Source organism: Musca domestica, unplaced genomic scaffold (assembly GCF_030504385.1).
Source record: "Musca domestica strain aabys unplaced genomic scaffold, Musca_domestica.polishedcontigs.V.1.1 4, whole genome shotgun sequence".
Classification (NCBI taxonomy): Eukaryota; Metazoa; Arthropoda; class Insecta; order Diptera; family Muscidae; genus Musca; species Musca domestica.
Window position 1 is genome coordinate 11,246,806 of NW_026712328.1, and position 16,931 is coordinate 11,263,736.

At 34.3% G+C, this 16,931-nt stretch overlaps 2 protein-coding genes across 3 annotated transcripts in view; one reads left to right on the top strand and one right to left on the bottom strand.

The window, feature by feature from the left end:
* Positions 1 to 16,931, bottom strand: part of LOC101894571 (homeobox protein ceh-19) — a 158,959-nt gene that overhangs the window by 101,998 nt on the left and 40,030 nt on the right. The gene's annotated exons all lie outside the window — the stretch shown is intronic.
* The window catches only part of LOC101890864 (proton-associated sugar transporter A), a 137,104-nt gene continuing 133,365 nt past the window's right edge, over positions 13,193 to 16,931 (top strand). The window contains exon 1 of the mRNA XM_059126939.1: positions 13,193 to 13,708. Coding sequence (XP_058982922.1) covers positions 13,521 to 13,708 — 188 coding nt within the window. The 5' untranslated portion in view covers positions 13,193 to 13,520. The remainder of the gene's footprint in view (positions 13,709 to 16,931) is intronic.

The window sequence follows — 16,931 nt, forward strand, 5'->3', positions numbered from 1 at the left end:
TTAGTGGGTGACATATACCATAACATTTGTGTTAAATAAAAGTCAAATTTTTCATTAAACCGCGAATATTTTTAATCCCGGCGAAATCACAAATAGACGAACTGGTCAACTCTGACCGTTACGTAGATGCCGATATTAAATATATCGGATGTAAATAGCGAAATATATACAATGTATATATAGAAAGGAAGGGGATGTTAACTAGAATGCTTATATCTCAAGAATGGCCAGACGGATTTCGACAAATTTTGTCAATTCAGAATGCAATCTTCACATATAAGAATAAAATCTAAAGAAAATCGCATAAAAAGATGCCTATAGTGTTGTTAATATAGATTTTGTAGTATTTTGTGACATTTTTTTATTTTTTCATATTTTTTATCGCATACGATTTTTTCAATTTGACTTATAATATTGAATTGTACATTTCGTAATATTTTTTTCATTTTACAACACAGGTTGGGGTTATTATATACAGATTGCAATTATCCTCACGAAAAGGGTAGGGTTAGTCTCAGAATGGCTAGGCCTATTGCTATCAAAGATGTCCGCAATATATTTAGGGGTTGAAAGGACTAACAACTAAAAATGTTCCTGATTTTGCAGCCGTTATAAAGTTAACAAATTGAATCCAAAGAAAATCTCGCATGAAGTTAGAGTTTAGGACAGCGGGTATAATGGAGCACTACTTTTGTGTGTAAAAATATTAACATTACTTACAGGCGATATTCGAAATACACAAAAGGTGAACTTCTGGCTTTTTTATGCCGATTTCGTTGATGAATAAAGCCAAATATCGTAGACAAGCAAATCATATAGATAAGTTTAAATTTGGTGATACAGATTGGCCTCTTGCTTTTGAAGTTGATCGCAAAATATTTTGGGGTTCAAATGAACCAAAAAACAGAAAAAAATTCCTGCTCACACAATTGAAGAGAGTTAAGAACAGGAAAGAATTCTAGCATTTTGGATAACCATTGGTATATGTAGCTGTAAAATTAACCACAACAACTAACAGCACGATAGAGTGCGTAAATATTGGGAAAATGTCCTGGTTATAAAACGCGGATCTGCACAGACAATTTTCTGTCATAGGCTGTATTATTCATTACAACTTCAAATGCCAAATTTGAAACAATTCCGGTAAATAATGTCGCTAAAATGATCAAAATACCGAATATCGGGGGGTACCGTTATATGGGGGCAATACGAAGGCGTGGACCTGCACAGACAATTTTCTGTCATAGGCTGTAGTATCCATTACGAACTTCAAGTGCAAAATTTGAAACAATTCCGGTAAATAATGTCACTAAAACCATTTAAATACCGACTATCGGGAGGTACCGTTATATTGGGGCTATACGAAGACGTGGACCTGCACAGACAATTGTATGTCATAGGCTGTAGCATCAATTACAAACCTCAAATACCAAATTTCAAATAGTTCCGGTAAATAATGTCGCTGAAATCATTAAGATACCGAATATCGGGGGTACCGTTATATGGGGGCTATACGTGGACCTACACATAGTACACATTTGAGTAAAATTTTATCAAACTACCTCATTTCGTTCGGAAGCTAGAGTGATTTCCACAGACGGACGGACATTGATAAATCGACATAGAATTTTATGCTGATCAAGAATATTGTACAAACTACTTTGTACATACTTTTGAGTGCGGTTGAGGCGCTGGGAAAATCTAGCAATAAACAATAAATATTCTAAAATTACATATTTCACAGCCGCCATAAAACACCACAGTGGGCAATTCGGTGATCTTGTGCGCTGACGCATACGATAATGTGAGAGATAATAAAGGTTATGACCCACACGCACATATATCGATGCGCTCAGTAGATGCACAAGACCACTTGAATGAGATGTGAAGCAGCCCTGTAATGTTCTCCATTCAATATTTCGTTTTCGTTCTCTAATTTCCGAATAATAGCAACTTTAACTAATTTGCTCATTTCCAATTTATTGGTAGATGTTGCACTTAAATGGTCTTCCTAGATCTGGAACCAATATTTCCCAAAGACCTATAATCTCTCAGAAGTGACAAAAGATTAACATTTATTATTGGTTTTTGACTGAAACGCATCTATATGAGATACAGACATTTGACTACATTCTTCAACGAAATCAGCGTTAAAAAAATAGTCAGAAGTGCGTCTTTCCTGTATTTGTGAATTCTTCAAAAGTCACTGGAATGGACATTTTCGTATTTTGTCTACAAAAGTTGGCAAACTCCTTTACACATTGAATATTTTTGGATGGCCATCCAAAACTGCTTGGCTTTTACAATGTCCGGTAACCCCCATTCAAATGTGCGTGAGGATCGTGCGATAATTACGACCTGCTGACAATTTTGCAGTTTTTTGGTCCATTTCAACCCCTAAATATATGGCGATCATCTCCAAAAGAAATAGGGTTCTATTCTGACCCTAGCCCCATCTCCATTCTAAATTTCCTGAAGATCGGGCCATAATTGCGACCTGTAGAGTTATTACAAATTAACATGGACAGACGGACAGACGGTAGGACGGACATATATAGCTAGATCGACTCAGCTCGGCGAGATAGGAAGATCCATATATACTTTCCTATGTGGGAAATCAATATTTCGAGGTGTTACATAATTTTTGGCCCAATCAAAGTTATAATACCCCCAACACATAGTGTTGTAGGGTATAATCAGAATTGAAACTACATCCAAAGAATAAGGTTGTTCTTTCTTTTCTCATTTTCCACATTTGGATCTTCAAGCCGGATAGAGAATTGAGTCAACAGCCAAACCATTCGGTTGGTTTTCTTTTCTCATTCAAATATATTTACTTTGTGGGGTCTAAAATGTATATTTCGAGGTGTTACAAACAGAATGACAAACTTAATATACCCTCCATACTATGGTGGAGGGTATAATAAAACAATTTCAAGAATTCAAAAACGTTTTTATACCCTCCACTATACTATGAAGGGTATATTAACTTTGTCATTCCGTTTGTAACTCCTCGAAATACTCACGTCAGACCCAACAAAGTAAATATATTCTAATTCGATTTAGCGATGTCCGTCTGTCTGTTCGTCTGTCTGTTGTAATCACGCTATCTTTCGAACGAATTGAGATAGAAGGCTAAAATTTTGCACACGTGTTTTTTTCCAGTAGGCAGGTTAAGTTCGTAAATGGGCCATGTAGGTCCACGTTTTCATATAGCCCCCATATAACGGTACCTCCCGATATTCGGTATTTTGATGATTTTAGCGCCATTTTTCACCGGAATTGTTTCAAATTACGTATTTATAGTTCGTAATGGGAACTACAGTCTGTGACAGACAAATGTCTATGCTGGTCCAGGTCTTCGTATAGCCCCCATATAACGGTACCTCCCAATATTCGGTATTTTGATTATTTTAGCGCCATTATTCACCGGAATTGTTTCATATTTGGCATTTTAAGTTCGAAATGAATACTACAGCCTGAGACAGAAAATTGTGTGTGCAGGTCCACGTCTTCGTATAGCCCCCTTATAATGGTACCTCTCTATATTCGGTATTTTGATGATTTTAGCGCCATTATTCACCGGAATTGTTTCGAATTACGTATTTATATTTCGTAATGGGAACTACAGTCTGTGATAGAAAAATGTCTATGCAGGTCCAGGTCTTCGTATATTGGCGAGTTTAGGTACAATACCCACCGAAATTGTTTGAGACATCGTATTTGACGTTAGTAGTGGATGCTATAGCCAGTGACAGAATATTGTCTATGCTGGTCCAGGTCTTTGCACAGCTCCGATATAATGGTACCTCCCTATATACGATATTTCGGGAGGTACCGTTATATGGGGGCTATATGTAAACGTGGACCTGCATGGCCCATTTACGAACTTAACCTGTCCACTAGCAAAATAAACATGTGTGCAAAATGTTAGCCTTCTATCTTAATTCGTCGAAAGATAGCGTGATTACAACAGACGGACGGGCAGACGGACATGGCTAAATCGTCTTAGAATTTTACGCTGATCAAGAATATATATACTTTGTTGGGTCTGACATGAGTATTTCGAGGAGTTACAAACGGAATGACAAAATAAATATACCCTTCATAGTATGGTAGAGGGTATAAAAATGAATGAGCAATTTTGAGGTTTGGTTTTAGCTCCCATAAATACTTTCGGCCGATATTCGGAATGAGTAACGGAATTTGGTACAAAATGAGTTTGGCAACGTGTATGAGAACTAAATTTAGCATGTTTCTGTCTTTTCGTGGTCAGTTATTGTACAAAATAATTTATACATACTTTTGAGTGTGGTTGAGGCGCTAGGAAAATATAGTAATAAACAATCAATATTCAAAAATTGGAACGAATTTAAAATTTTTCAAAAAATAAATTTCTTAAAAAATTCTGTTAAAATTTTAAAAATACCAAATATAGCCGTCTACGTAATTTGAAACAACTCTGGTGAATAATGACGGAAAATCATCAAAATACCGAATATTGGGAGGTACCCTTATATGGGGGCTACAGGAAGACGTGGACCTGCACAAACAATTTTCTGTCTTAAGGTGTAGTATTCATTTCGAACTTAAAATACCAAATTTAAAAAAAATACCGTTAAATAATATCGCTAAAGTCATCAAAATACCGAATATAGGGAGGTACCTTTATAGCATTTTCAGATTAAATGAAACCTTTTGCAATTCAACTGAATCTTTTTGCAGTGGAAATGAAACCTTTTGCAGTGGAATTGAAACCTTTTGCAGTAGAAATGAAACCTTTTGCAGTGGAAATGAAACCGTTTGCAGCGGAAATGAAACCTTTTGCAACCGAAATGAAACCATTTGCAACCGAAATGAAACTTTTTGCAAATCAGATGAAACTTTTAAATTTATAGAAGGAAAAATAACAAAACATTTTTATTTTTAGTAGTTTTTAAATTAAATCAATTAATAATAATATAACTAATATATTGACAAAGAGGATTTTTTATTGATTATAAATATCTACATTGATTTATATTATTTCTTAAATTTTCAATTATTGTAATAACAAATGGTTCTTTATTGATTTGATATAAAATGCTTCCATATTATTAAATTCCAAATGCTTAACGCTAAAAACAGAAATTTAAACAAATTTTGCCCTTTATAGGTATGGCCAGGACTGAAATGTGAAATTAAGCTTTTCCACAATTTGTTATAGTTATAGTATACTATTAATCTTACCTAATAAAGGATTCCCGCTTCGCAGCTTTATTGATTATGGAGATAGAGCAGTCGTGATTTCAATAGACCGATAAGTGGAAATCATTAAATGAACTATGATCATGATTGTATACAGTTTATGGGGTCTACGACAAATATTTAGAGATGTTACAAACCGAATGACAAATTTAGTATATCCTCCTTTCCATGGAGGAGATTATAAAAAGATACCTAATTCGGGTCCTTTGAAAAAATACCTTGAAAAACTTTTTTCAATCTTTCTGCATCTACACTTGTGTTTTATGGAAGCTTTAAGAAAAAATTTATAAAAACATAAATATTAATAATCAATAAAAAATCCTCTTTAACTATATATTAGTAATAATTAGTTAATTTAATTTTAAACCTACTAAAAATAAAAATGTTTTGTTATTTTTCCTTCTAAAAATCTAAAAGTTTCATTTAATTTGCAAAAAGTTTCATTTCGGTTGTAAAAGGTTTCATTTCGGTTGCAAAAGGTTTCATTCCCGCTGCAAAAGGTTTCATTTCCACTGCAAAAGGTTTCATTTCCACTGCAAAAGGTTTCAATTCCACTGCAATAGGTTTCATTCCCGCTGCAAAAAGTTTCGTTTGAATTGCAAAAGGTTTCATTTAATCAGAAAATGCTATATATGGGAGCTATACGAAGAAGTCGACCTGCACAGACAATTTTCTGTTTTAGGGTGTAGTATCGATTTCGAACTTCAAATACCAAATTTGAAACAATTCCGGTGAATAATGTCCCTAAAATCATCAAAATACCGAATATTGGGAGGTACCGTTATATGGGGGCTATATGAAAACGTGGACCTACATGGCCCATTTACGAACTTAATCTGCCTACTGAAAAGTAAACATATGTGCAAAATTTTAGCCATCTATCTCAATTCATTCGAAAGATAGCGTGATTACAAGAGACAGACAGACGGACAGACAGACAGACAGACATACATACGGACATCGCTAAATCGACTTAGAATTTTACGCTGATCAAGAATATATATTTCGAGGAGTTACAAACGGAATGACAAAATTAAAATACCATATAACGGTACCCCCCGATAACGGTACCCCGCGATGTTCGGTATTTTGATGACTTTAGCGACATTATTTACCGGGATTGTTTCAAATTTCGCATGTGAAGTTCGTAATGGATACTTCAGCCCATGCCAGAAAATTGTCTGTGCAGGTCCACGCCTTCGTATAGCCCCCATATAACGGTACCCCCTATATTCGGTATTTTGATTATTTTAGCTACATTTTAAACAGATTTTTCTTCAAGTTTCGCATTTAAATATTGCAACAAATTTTTAAGATTTTAACAGAATTTTGAACGGATTTTATTTATTTTTTTTTGTACCAAATGGTGGAGGGTATTAAAAGTTCGGCCCGGCCGAACTAACAGCTTTTTTACTTGTTGTTTGTTTAATTGTATTCGCACCTTCTAGCTGAAGCACGATGTAGGCCCTGGAGTAGAAAGCTAGATTTCAATTTTGGACATGAAAGATCGCCAGTTAGCATATTTAATTTTATATAGTGAAAAATTACTCTATATTTTTTTCAATATGATAAGCCAAATGAAAAACTTGTTCATTATATAAAATAAAATAAAACTTGACAAAATAAGAAAAACAAATTGAAAAAATCTTTAACTTGTTAGCAAAGCAGCAAATATTTAAAGGTCTCTACAAAGTTTGTCAATAGAATGTACTATTATTTGGAAATACTATTCCATTGAAATTTTTTTCAAATTTTCCCTATTTTAGAATTTTTGCAATGAAAGAGTCTCTTTTTTCGAAATTTTTCAGCTATTTTAAAAAAGTAATTATCCTTTAACTTTGGTGTGACAGCGTAAAATTATTTCGAAATTATATATTCAGTTTCGCCACCACATAATTGGATACTACACTTCAATGTAACCCGCCTGCAATTCCAGTTTTCAAGAAATGGAGACAATTAAATGAAGTTGATCAAATTGAAATCAGTAAAGAAAGTCTTAAAGTCGGGCGGTGCCGACTTTATGATACCCTACACCACTTTGCTAATTTAGTAGAGCTCCGCATAACAATTAAAAGTTTTAATGGGAGAATTCAATCATACACGCTATGACTATAATTATAATTTAAAGTTCAAAGGACTAAATATGCCGAAGCATTTGTATCTTTTAAATTCGGACTTGTATTGCCCATTTGGTGCACAATTAATTTGAAATCGGATAAAGATATATCCAAAAAAGCTTTATCCAAATCGGAACCGATCTCGATAAAATTTGTCAAAGATATTTCTGAGCTGTATTTGATATATTTCCCTGAATATCGTTGTTACTGAGTGCATATTACGGCCGTGGGTAACAAATAAAACAAATCGGATGAACAGTATATATGGGAGCTATAGCAAATTTGACATACTAGCTTCTAGACTCAATTTGGTCGTAAGTGCCAAATTCCATCCCATTTGGACAAATATTAGACGTTTGGTACACAATAAAAGGTAAATCGGACGAAGTTATATGTGGGAGCTATATCCAAATCTGAACCGATCTCGATAAAATTTAGCAAATGTATTTCTGAACTGTATTTGAAATATTTCCCCAAATATTGTTGTTACAGAGTGCATATTACGGTTGCGGAGGACTAAAATAACAAATCGGATGAACAATATATGTCAAATTTGGCACACTTATATTTAGGTCTAATTTGGTTGTATGTGCAAAATTCCATACTATTCGGGCTGATATTACACGTTTGGTGCACAATAAAAGGCTTTATCTAAATTTTGACCGATTATCTCCAATTTCAATAGAGTTCGTACTTAAGCCAAACAAATGATTTGTGCAAAATTTCATCTGGATAGGGCAATAAATGCGAACTGTACTTTGTTTACAAAAATACATGGACAGACGGCCGGACAGACAGATGGACAACGATTCTATCCAGATCCTCAAAAGGAACTATGGGTCTATCTCGTTTCCTTTTGCCTGTTACAAACAAATGCACAAAGACATAATACCCTGACCAGCTTGTGGTGTAGGGTATAAATAGGCAAACAATATTTACCTCTTGTTTATGACCAAAATTTTATGATAATCACCAATAAATTGGGATTGTTCAATATATATTTAATTTTTTCTATTCATTTGTTGATGTCTATGCACATTTTGTTATTGAACACAATTTTATATTTACGCGGTGTTTGTTACTTCAAAATTACAGCACACACAAAAACACACCCTCACCTCACGAAAGTAACACACACACACTCTCTCAATTTAAGCACACGTACACACGTATTGTAAAGAGTTTGGCAACATTTTCTACCTGTAATTTGTAATTTTTATTTCCAACGTTTAGAATACCGTGCTGCGTGGTATTTAGTTTAGTACGTTTTTCAAATTCGTACTTATGTTCTGGAGAACCAATAGAATCAGAATACTGAAATTTAAAAATAAGATTTCCATTGGACTGTATGATGTATGTAGTTATGAAAATTTTTACTAAATGGTACTAAATTCGGTATAAATTAGAATTGTGCTAAACCGATCTCAATGTTACTTGTGATGGCTTGTGATCCAAGTTTTTCTTAATTTATCATAAAAAATAAAAGAGGAGAGGTTTGTAATTAATGGACTCGAAACCCCTGAACAGATTTTCCTGAAAATCTTCAAATATACTACAACATCGCCTGAAATTAACATAGGCTATATCCATCTTTGAAATTCCACTTGGAACTGTAGATAGAGCATTAGAATCGGCGGTACCTCCCAAAAATTTTGATTTTATACACATATCTATTGATCGATTACAGATACAGTTTCCAAATTTGGAATTCGTAACGGAATTTGAAACAAAAACAAATTTTCAAAATCATATTGCTTTTATTTTTGGATATAGCTCCCATACATATTTTCGATCGATTTCATGTATTTGATGCACTAAATACGCTGTGTACGGAACATTTCAATAAAATTTGGAATTTGTGTATAAAATTGTTTGCCGAATTATATGCAAATCGGTTCAGATATGGATATAGTTCCCACATACATATTCAGCCGATTTCATGTATTTGATGCACCATACACGCTATGTATCTCTAATTTCAATGAAGTTTGGAATGTGAACATTTTACAAATTATATTGAAATCTGTTCAGATTTATTTGATACACCAAACACGATACGTATTCCTGATTCCAACGAAATTTGGCATGAGTGACTGAATTTGGTACAAGTTTGTTAAATTATATTCAAACCGTTTCAAATTTGGATATAGCTCTCGTATCTATTTTCGGCCGATTTTACATATTTGATGCACCCAACGCGATATTTACATCCGATCCCAATGAAGACGAAAGAGAGACGAAATTTGATACCAAAACAAATATGCCAAATTATATTGAAACCGGTTGAGGGTATAGCTCCTATATATATTTCAGCCGATTTCAAGTATGTTATACTTAATGTGACCATTTATATTTTTCGTCAGAGCGGGACGCCTGCGGAATTTTGTAAAAAAAAAAAAATATGCATTTAAAAACAAATTTTATTCAAAAACGGAGAGAATACGTATAAATCTAATTTATGAAATTAATCTTATGTCTAAGTATTTGTTTTATATTTGTCAGCAGAGCAAATTAGTTTTAAAATATCGGGTCTAGTTTTAAAGTAGGAATGGAGCTGATTACATTGTTTGTTGATGTTAGTCTTAGTAATTAAAATAGCTTTTAAAACTGTCACACTTAACTGCGTTTTTTCACTTGTCCATATTTTATTCATTAGGGAGAAAACTCTTTCGACAGGTGCGTTACTTCCAGGCATACATAAAACATACTCAATAATTGTGCGAAAGTTTGTGCAGTTGAGATTATTAGCACGGAAGTGTTTAAACAGCTCCACCCAACGGTCTTCAGTAGCAACATTCTCATCGTTCCAGCTTTTGATTTTTTGACTGTGACGTAACTGGATAAACGAAAACTCATCGAACACCTCCGTATCTTGGCTACTGCTAAGAAATCTTTGTGTGATCAGCAAATCCGTCACATTCTGTACGTTTTCCCATGTAGGGACTTTTCTCAAATTTGACCATTCAAATACTGCTAGTTGTGCATTGAACTGGCACCACTGTTCCAAGTATTCTTTACTTGTCTTATAAAAATCCACTGCCGCAGTTTTCACATTCTGCTCATCAACAGCAACGTCAGTTTTTTGTAATTTTACCAGTAGATTGCGGACGGAATGAGGAAGGAAAATCGAATTCTCTTTAAGTTCTAAGTTATCTCGGAGACGATTAATTTCATTCGCAGACTCTATTGCGGACACGTTTTGTCCCTCGATTTTCAACACGGCTTGATGAAAAATCGCTGTCTGTGCGTGCAAAAAATATAACCACAATTCAGAGCTGGGATTTTCGAAAAACGTTTTTAAAATAGTAGGGCATTTATCTATGCTCAGAAAATAGGTTTTCAAAGGCTGAAACATTTTTAAAATTCTCTCAAGCGCCGGCATTAAAGTAAGCCACCTTGTTTTACTGTAGCCCAACAGTTTCTGATACTCTGTGTCGGTGGAATCACAGAACTCTTTTAGAACTTCTACCCGAATGCTGTAGATGTAGAAGAATGAATAATTTTTCACAATGATGCATTCGAAGTCAGGCATTTTGATAGCATTATGAATTATATGGGCTCCACACCCAATCCCAATGAGCTGCCTTCCGACGGATAGGTTCAATTTCGCGTAAACATTATTTATCCCTTTTCTATTCTTTCCTCCGAAATTGCAGTTTGTATTGTCTGCACAAAATGCCACAATTTTCTTATTCAAATCATTGCAAGATAATACTTCTTTCAAATAATCCACAATTATATCAGATGATTCGCCTGGCTGCTTTTGAAACTCTAAAATCCTGACTCTCATTTTATTGAGCCATGATTGGAAGCATCGGATAATAAAGATATGCAGTGGGCTTCGTGAAGGTGTTCTTTCAATTCGTCCATCGCCATAGGTGCCAGCACATTTACAACTATAGCTTGTGATTTTGTACGGGCACATCTAAATTTTTGCTCAAAACATGTTTGTATTAGATTTGAAGCACAGCCATTCGAACGAAAACTGTGGTTTTCTTGCACTGTGTGGTACGCCCACGTACCCTCCGCTGCAGCTATATCCAAGTCTTTGGAAGTCGCCAAATTTGTTCTTTTAAAAAAAGAAAGCATTGACGAGCTTGAAGCGGCAGCTTGATCAGAAAGCTTGTGTTTTTCCGATTTTGAATGCTTCTCAATATCACTGGCACCACCATGTCCAAAACTAAAATCAGTACGACATTTTTCACACGTAACGTCTGATTCACCACTTCTTTGTTTTATAAATGGATACTTATTTTGCAAAGAAATGTTAAAAGTACACTTGCGTTTAGGCATTATTGTAATGTTACAATCACTAACATTGAAAATAAATTGTTTGACTTTGCTCGCCTTCTCCGACTCCGCGATGAAAAGATACCAGAACAATTTAGAGCGTCTATGCTTAGGGTACTGACAGAGTGACAGAAACTTTTTCTGTTTTTATAAGGATTTTTAATTTGGTGATTTCCCTTGTTATGCTGGAGTTAATGTCAGCGGCGTTAAGATTAACTGCTCTCATAAAATTTCATACGATTCAATTTTTTTGACATTTGACGCCGTCGACGACGTCGACATTAACTCCAGCATTAGCATTACAAAATCTTTCGAGTTAATTTTAATGTTAATGTTGCTTGAAAAAAACTATGCAAATAAATTATATGTTCACGGGAAAAAAATAACTCATGTATTTTTCATCAATATCAATATCCAGTATTTTCGAAAGCGGGACATTTTTGCTCTCGCTGGGGACAGCGGGACAGATAACCTCAAAGCGAGACTGTCCCCCCCAAAGCGGGACGTATGGTCACGTTAGTTATACTCCAAACACGATATGAATGTCCGATCCAATGACATTCAGAATATGTGGCGGAATTTGGTTCTAATGATAAATTTGACAAATAAATTAGAAATTGGTTAAGGTTTGGATATAGATCCCATATATATGCTCACCCGATTTAAAATATTTGATGTACCAAACAAAAGGTGTGAGGGAATTTGGTGTAAAAGTAATTTTTGTCAAATTATATTGAATTCGGTTCAGATTGGGATATGATTTTATTAAGAAGCTTTGACTCACAACACCTATGCAATGGCATTAGACTAACAGTAAAAAACTACACAACAATTTAATTGAGGATATGATTATTATGGGGAAGTATGTTGCTTCTCTAATAGCAACAGAAATTCCACTCAACTTCTAAGTATTGCAGTTTCCTACACGCTTGACTTTTGCTATGAAATTAATAAATCAAGCTCTTCGGTTATATTTCATAAATTTACTTCTGGGCTGAATTTGGTCGTATGTGTTTTATTTATTTTGGTCAGATGTTAAGTCGAGCTAACATATATGCAGGAGCTATATCCCAAACTGAACTGACTATACCAAGTTTGGGCTAACAAATGAACTGAGCAAAGTTTAGTCTCAGTCGGATAATAAATACATGGAACGAGGAAGAAACCGCATTAAAAATTTGGTGAAAATTTTTTCTATTACACATTTGCAAACATATTCTTCCAAATATTGACAAATCCAAATCGGCTTGTTCTTAGAAAAAGTTCTTGATTGTTATACAGGAGTTGCATTCTGTCGTTGCTCCCTGAACAGATAACAAATGTCGAAAGCTTAGCTTTAAGCCGTAATGACAGTATTAAGCAGAAAAATTGCCCCTCATATTGTCAATTAATATATGAAATGCTTTTATGTAGTACAAAAAAGTCTTAACGTAGCAAGGCTTCTTCTTTCCGCGTCTGTAGTAAAAATGCGCATGACTAAAGAAAGTTTTCAGATGTTGGAACTTTAAGCGAATTTGTTTAGTTTACTTTCCGTTACAATATATAGCAGACGTAGGAGGCAAAGCGGAATTTTCATCTTTTGGCAAAAATAGTTTCAATTAATTAAAACACACGACTGATACAAATGTGTAGAAAGAACTTTTAATATGCAAAGAAAAATACAAGAGTGAAAAAGAAATTTATTAATAAAATAGTTAATGCAGATAATCACATTTTTCCAGTATCATTAAGCACAACTAATTAAATTAAGACAAGTATGCACATACTTTGTCTTCTAGTACGAAGCGTAGTACATACAATTACAATGCCAATGTCACAAAAATCGAATAACTGCTAAAAATCAATAAAGTAAAAAATCGAATAAATATGGATAAATTGCGCGATTATCAAGGCTTTACAGGCCGACTTCATGAATGGCGTGATAACATAAAAGAGAAATTATCAGGCTTCCGAGAGCAAAATCCCGAAAATATTGTGGATCTTGCTAAGAATACAGCAAATTCTCAATTGAAAGGCAATGCTAACGCTAATCAAGATTATTCCCACATCTATAGGTGATTGGATATTTTGGTTATTCATATTCCTATATGTTTAAAATTATTTTAATTATTTAAGCCAAAAGAATATTGTGGAAAAATGTATTTGTATATTTTTTTAAAGAGCCGTGTTCATGTTTTCTCCTTTTTACAAAGTTGACATCTTTGTGGTGTAAATTTTAAATCGAATGAGACATAAGGAGGTAAAGTAAATTCGCAAATATACCACGCCCGCCCGCCACCACGGCCTTTTCGGTCAGATTTATCCGAAATAACATGCAACAAGTGTTATTCATTTATTTAATATTTATCTTTATGAAATGGAAAATGAGTGAAATGTCCTTAATTTTCTTTCAAAAGTAAATACAAAACGGTTTCATTATTAATTTCTAACGCAAAACTGCTTAAAATTTTCAATACGCAATCTGCGGGGTTTGTTGCAAATTTTAATTTTAAAAAAAATATTTGTACAGGGTCCAAAACATCGAGTGTATCATCGGCTGTGACGCACATATCACCGTCCTGACACTACTAAATTTTTGTAAAAACAAGTTAAAAAGTATCAGTCGGTATTGCCGACAGATATATACCCTCAGCCTGTGTTCGATTATTTAAATATAATTTGACTAGTGTTACAATTATTCAAACGTTTGACCCTCTATGGAGCAGGTTCCGGAAGAATGGGCCAATATTGTATATTTCGTATCGGACCCAAAAATATGATATAAATATTCCGACGTTCCTGGTATGGATTATATCGACTAACTCCTTCACTTTATAGGAAATATGTAATAATTTTTAGAAAATGTTAAAATGTGCCTGATGTACAAGATAGAATCTACCGAAATATTCCACATTTATACTTCATCTGATAAAAATGAAAATATTGAGCGGAATCTTGGGCAACATTGCAAAGGATATTTATGTCCAATTTTATGCGAAATCGTAAATTCCGATAAAATTCATATTTATATCAGGCTTCTTATTGGGAGAAATATTTGAGCATAGCAAGTAGTAAAGAAGTTTCTAATTGTTTCGAAAGTTATGACAGATAAAATTATTGAAAATTGTGACCCCAGAAGGGGTTGGTTTTCCAAAATCTTGAACCCTATGTTTGGGGGAGATGAAATGGTTCGATCTATATCACCTTTATAACAGATCTTGTGTTGATAGAAATATTGAGAGTCTAAATGGAATCGGATATTAATTTGGCGTTTTATGAGCTTTATGGGTATTCAAAATTTCGACACTTTGTGGGGGAGGTACCAGGTGGAGTAGACCGATACATTCCATGTTAACGCCAGATCTTGGGTTTATAAAAATATTGGAATGTGTGAAATTTTAAGACGTTCGGATCCTTACATTACATTTTATAAGAGTTATAATTATCCAAAATTTTGACCCTTTGTGGGGGAGGTCCCTGATGGAGTAAACCGATATTGTCCATTTTCGCACCGGGCCTAGAACTTAAGCAAATATTAGGATTCGCAAAGTTCGAGCAAAATCGGATCATCCTTTCTCTTTCTGTGCAGAAAATATATTTTTTGAAAATTTCGACCATTTGTGGGGAAGGTACCAGAAGGAGTGGACCGACGTATTCCACCTTCAAACCAGACCTTGGGTTAATAAAAATATTGGGATGTGTGAAATTTGAAGACCATCGGACTCTTACTTCACATATTATAAGAGTTGTTATTATTCAAAATTTTGACCCTTTGTGGGGGAGGTACTTGATAGAGTGGACCGATATTGTCCATTTTCGCACTTGACCTAGCACTGACAAAAATATTAGAATTCGCAAAGTTGGAGCAAAATCGGATTTCTCTTTCTATGCAGAAAATATATTTTTTGAAAATTTCGACCTTTTGTGGGGGAGGTACCAGAAGGAGTGGACCGATATTGCCCATCTCCGAACTCGATCTAAGTTTGACAAAAATATTACGATGTACAAAGTGTGGACCAAATCGAGTACTTCCTTCGAGAGTTATCGTGCGCACCAGCCAGCCAGACAGACAGACGGACGGGCGGACATCGCTAGATCGACTCCAAATGTTCTGAAACGGATTTGGTCCAAAGAGACCTAGGGTCTAAAACCGTTTTGACCGTATCTGTAGCCATATGGCTGAGGGTATAAAGAAACGTTCAACATTATCCGGGCGGCCACTCCTTGTTCATTTTCGAAGAAAATTGTCCCAAAACTGCTTTTTTACTTTTGTTCATATTTCACGAACTTTTTATACCCTCCACCATGCATAGTGTGGAGGGTATATAAGTTTATCATACCATTTGTAACTCATCGATATAATAATTTTAGACCCAACAAAGTATATAAATTCTTTATCAGCGTAAAATTCTAAGTCAATTTAGCAATGACCGCCCTCCTGTTTTTGAAAAGCGACGCAACTCGAAACGACGCAAATCGGAACGACGCACAGAGGGGTGAAATCACAAAACACGGAGATGAATTGAAAAGTAAAATTCGTCTTTTGGAATAAATGCTTTTAAACAATCATAGAACACTAAATTCTACATCAGTACCGAACATTTTAAAGTCGTACCTTGTTTAGTTTTCTAATTACACAGTGGCAAAGTTAAGAAATATTTCTTTTTTTCGCAAGAAAAAGGGAAAAAATTATCCTTGTTTTTTTGAAGTGAAATAATTTAGTGTGAAATAATTTAGAAAAGTGATATTTTTAAAACTGAAACCTCGAATACAGGCTGTTATCAATGTTTTTGAATAAAAAAGTTTTAAAAATAATGATGTCAAAATATTTTAAAAAATAATTTCAAATATTACCATATTTTCGCCATATTCGAAAAGTATAAAGAGTTAAAAAAATAATATCGAGAAAATCTTACAAATTTCAATTTTGTATTTTAGTATCGAATGTCATCTTTTATAATCAACAAAAAACTCGTGCCGTTTTTGTTAAATATAAACCAGTAAGGAAAGCTCAAAAGTCGGGCGGGGCCGACTATATGATACCCTACACCACTATGCATATTTAGTAGAGCTCTCGTAAAAAGGTTTATTCAGGGCATTTCAAAGCTCTATGATATTTGGTACAAAATCAAAATCTATCTAATTTTATCGTGCATTTTACGAACTATAGCTATCTCTGAACCGGGTTTCTCCAAATTTTACGTATTAGCTTCTAGACTGAATTCGGTCTTATGTACGAAAATTCAGGTGATTTGGGCTGATATTGACCATTTAGTGCACATTTAACCCGAAATCGGA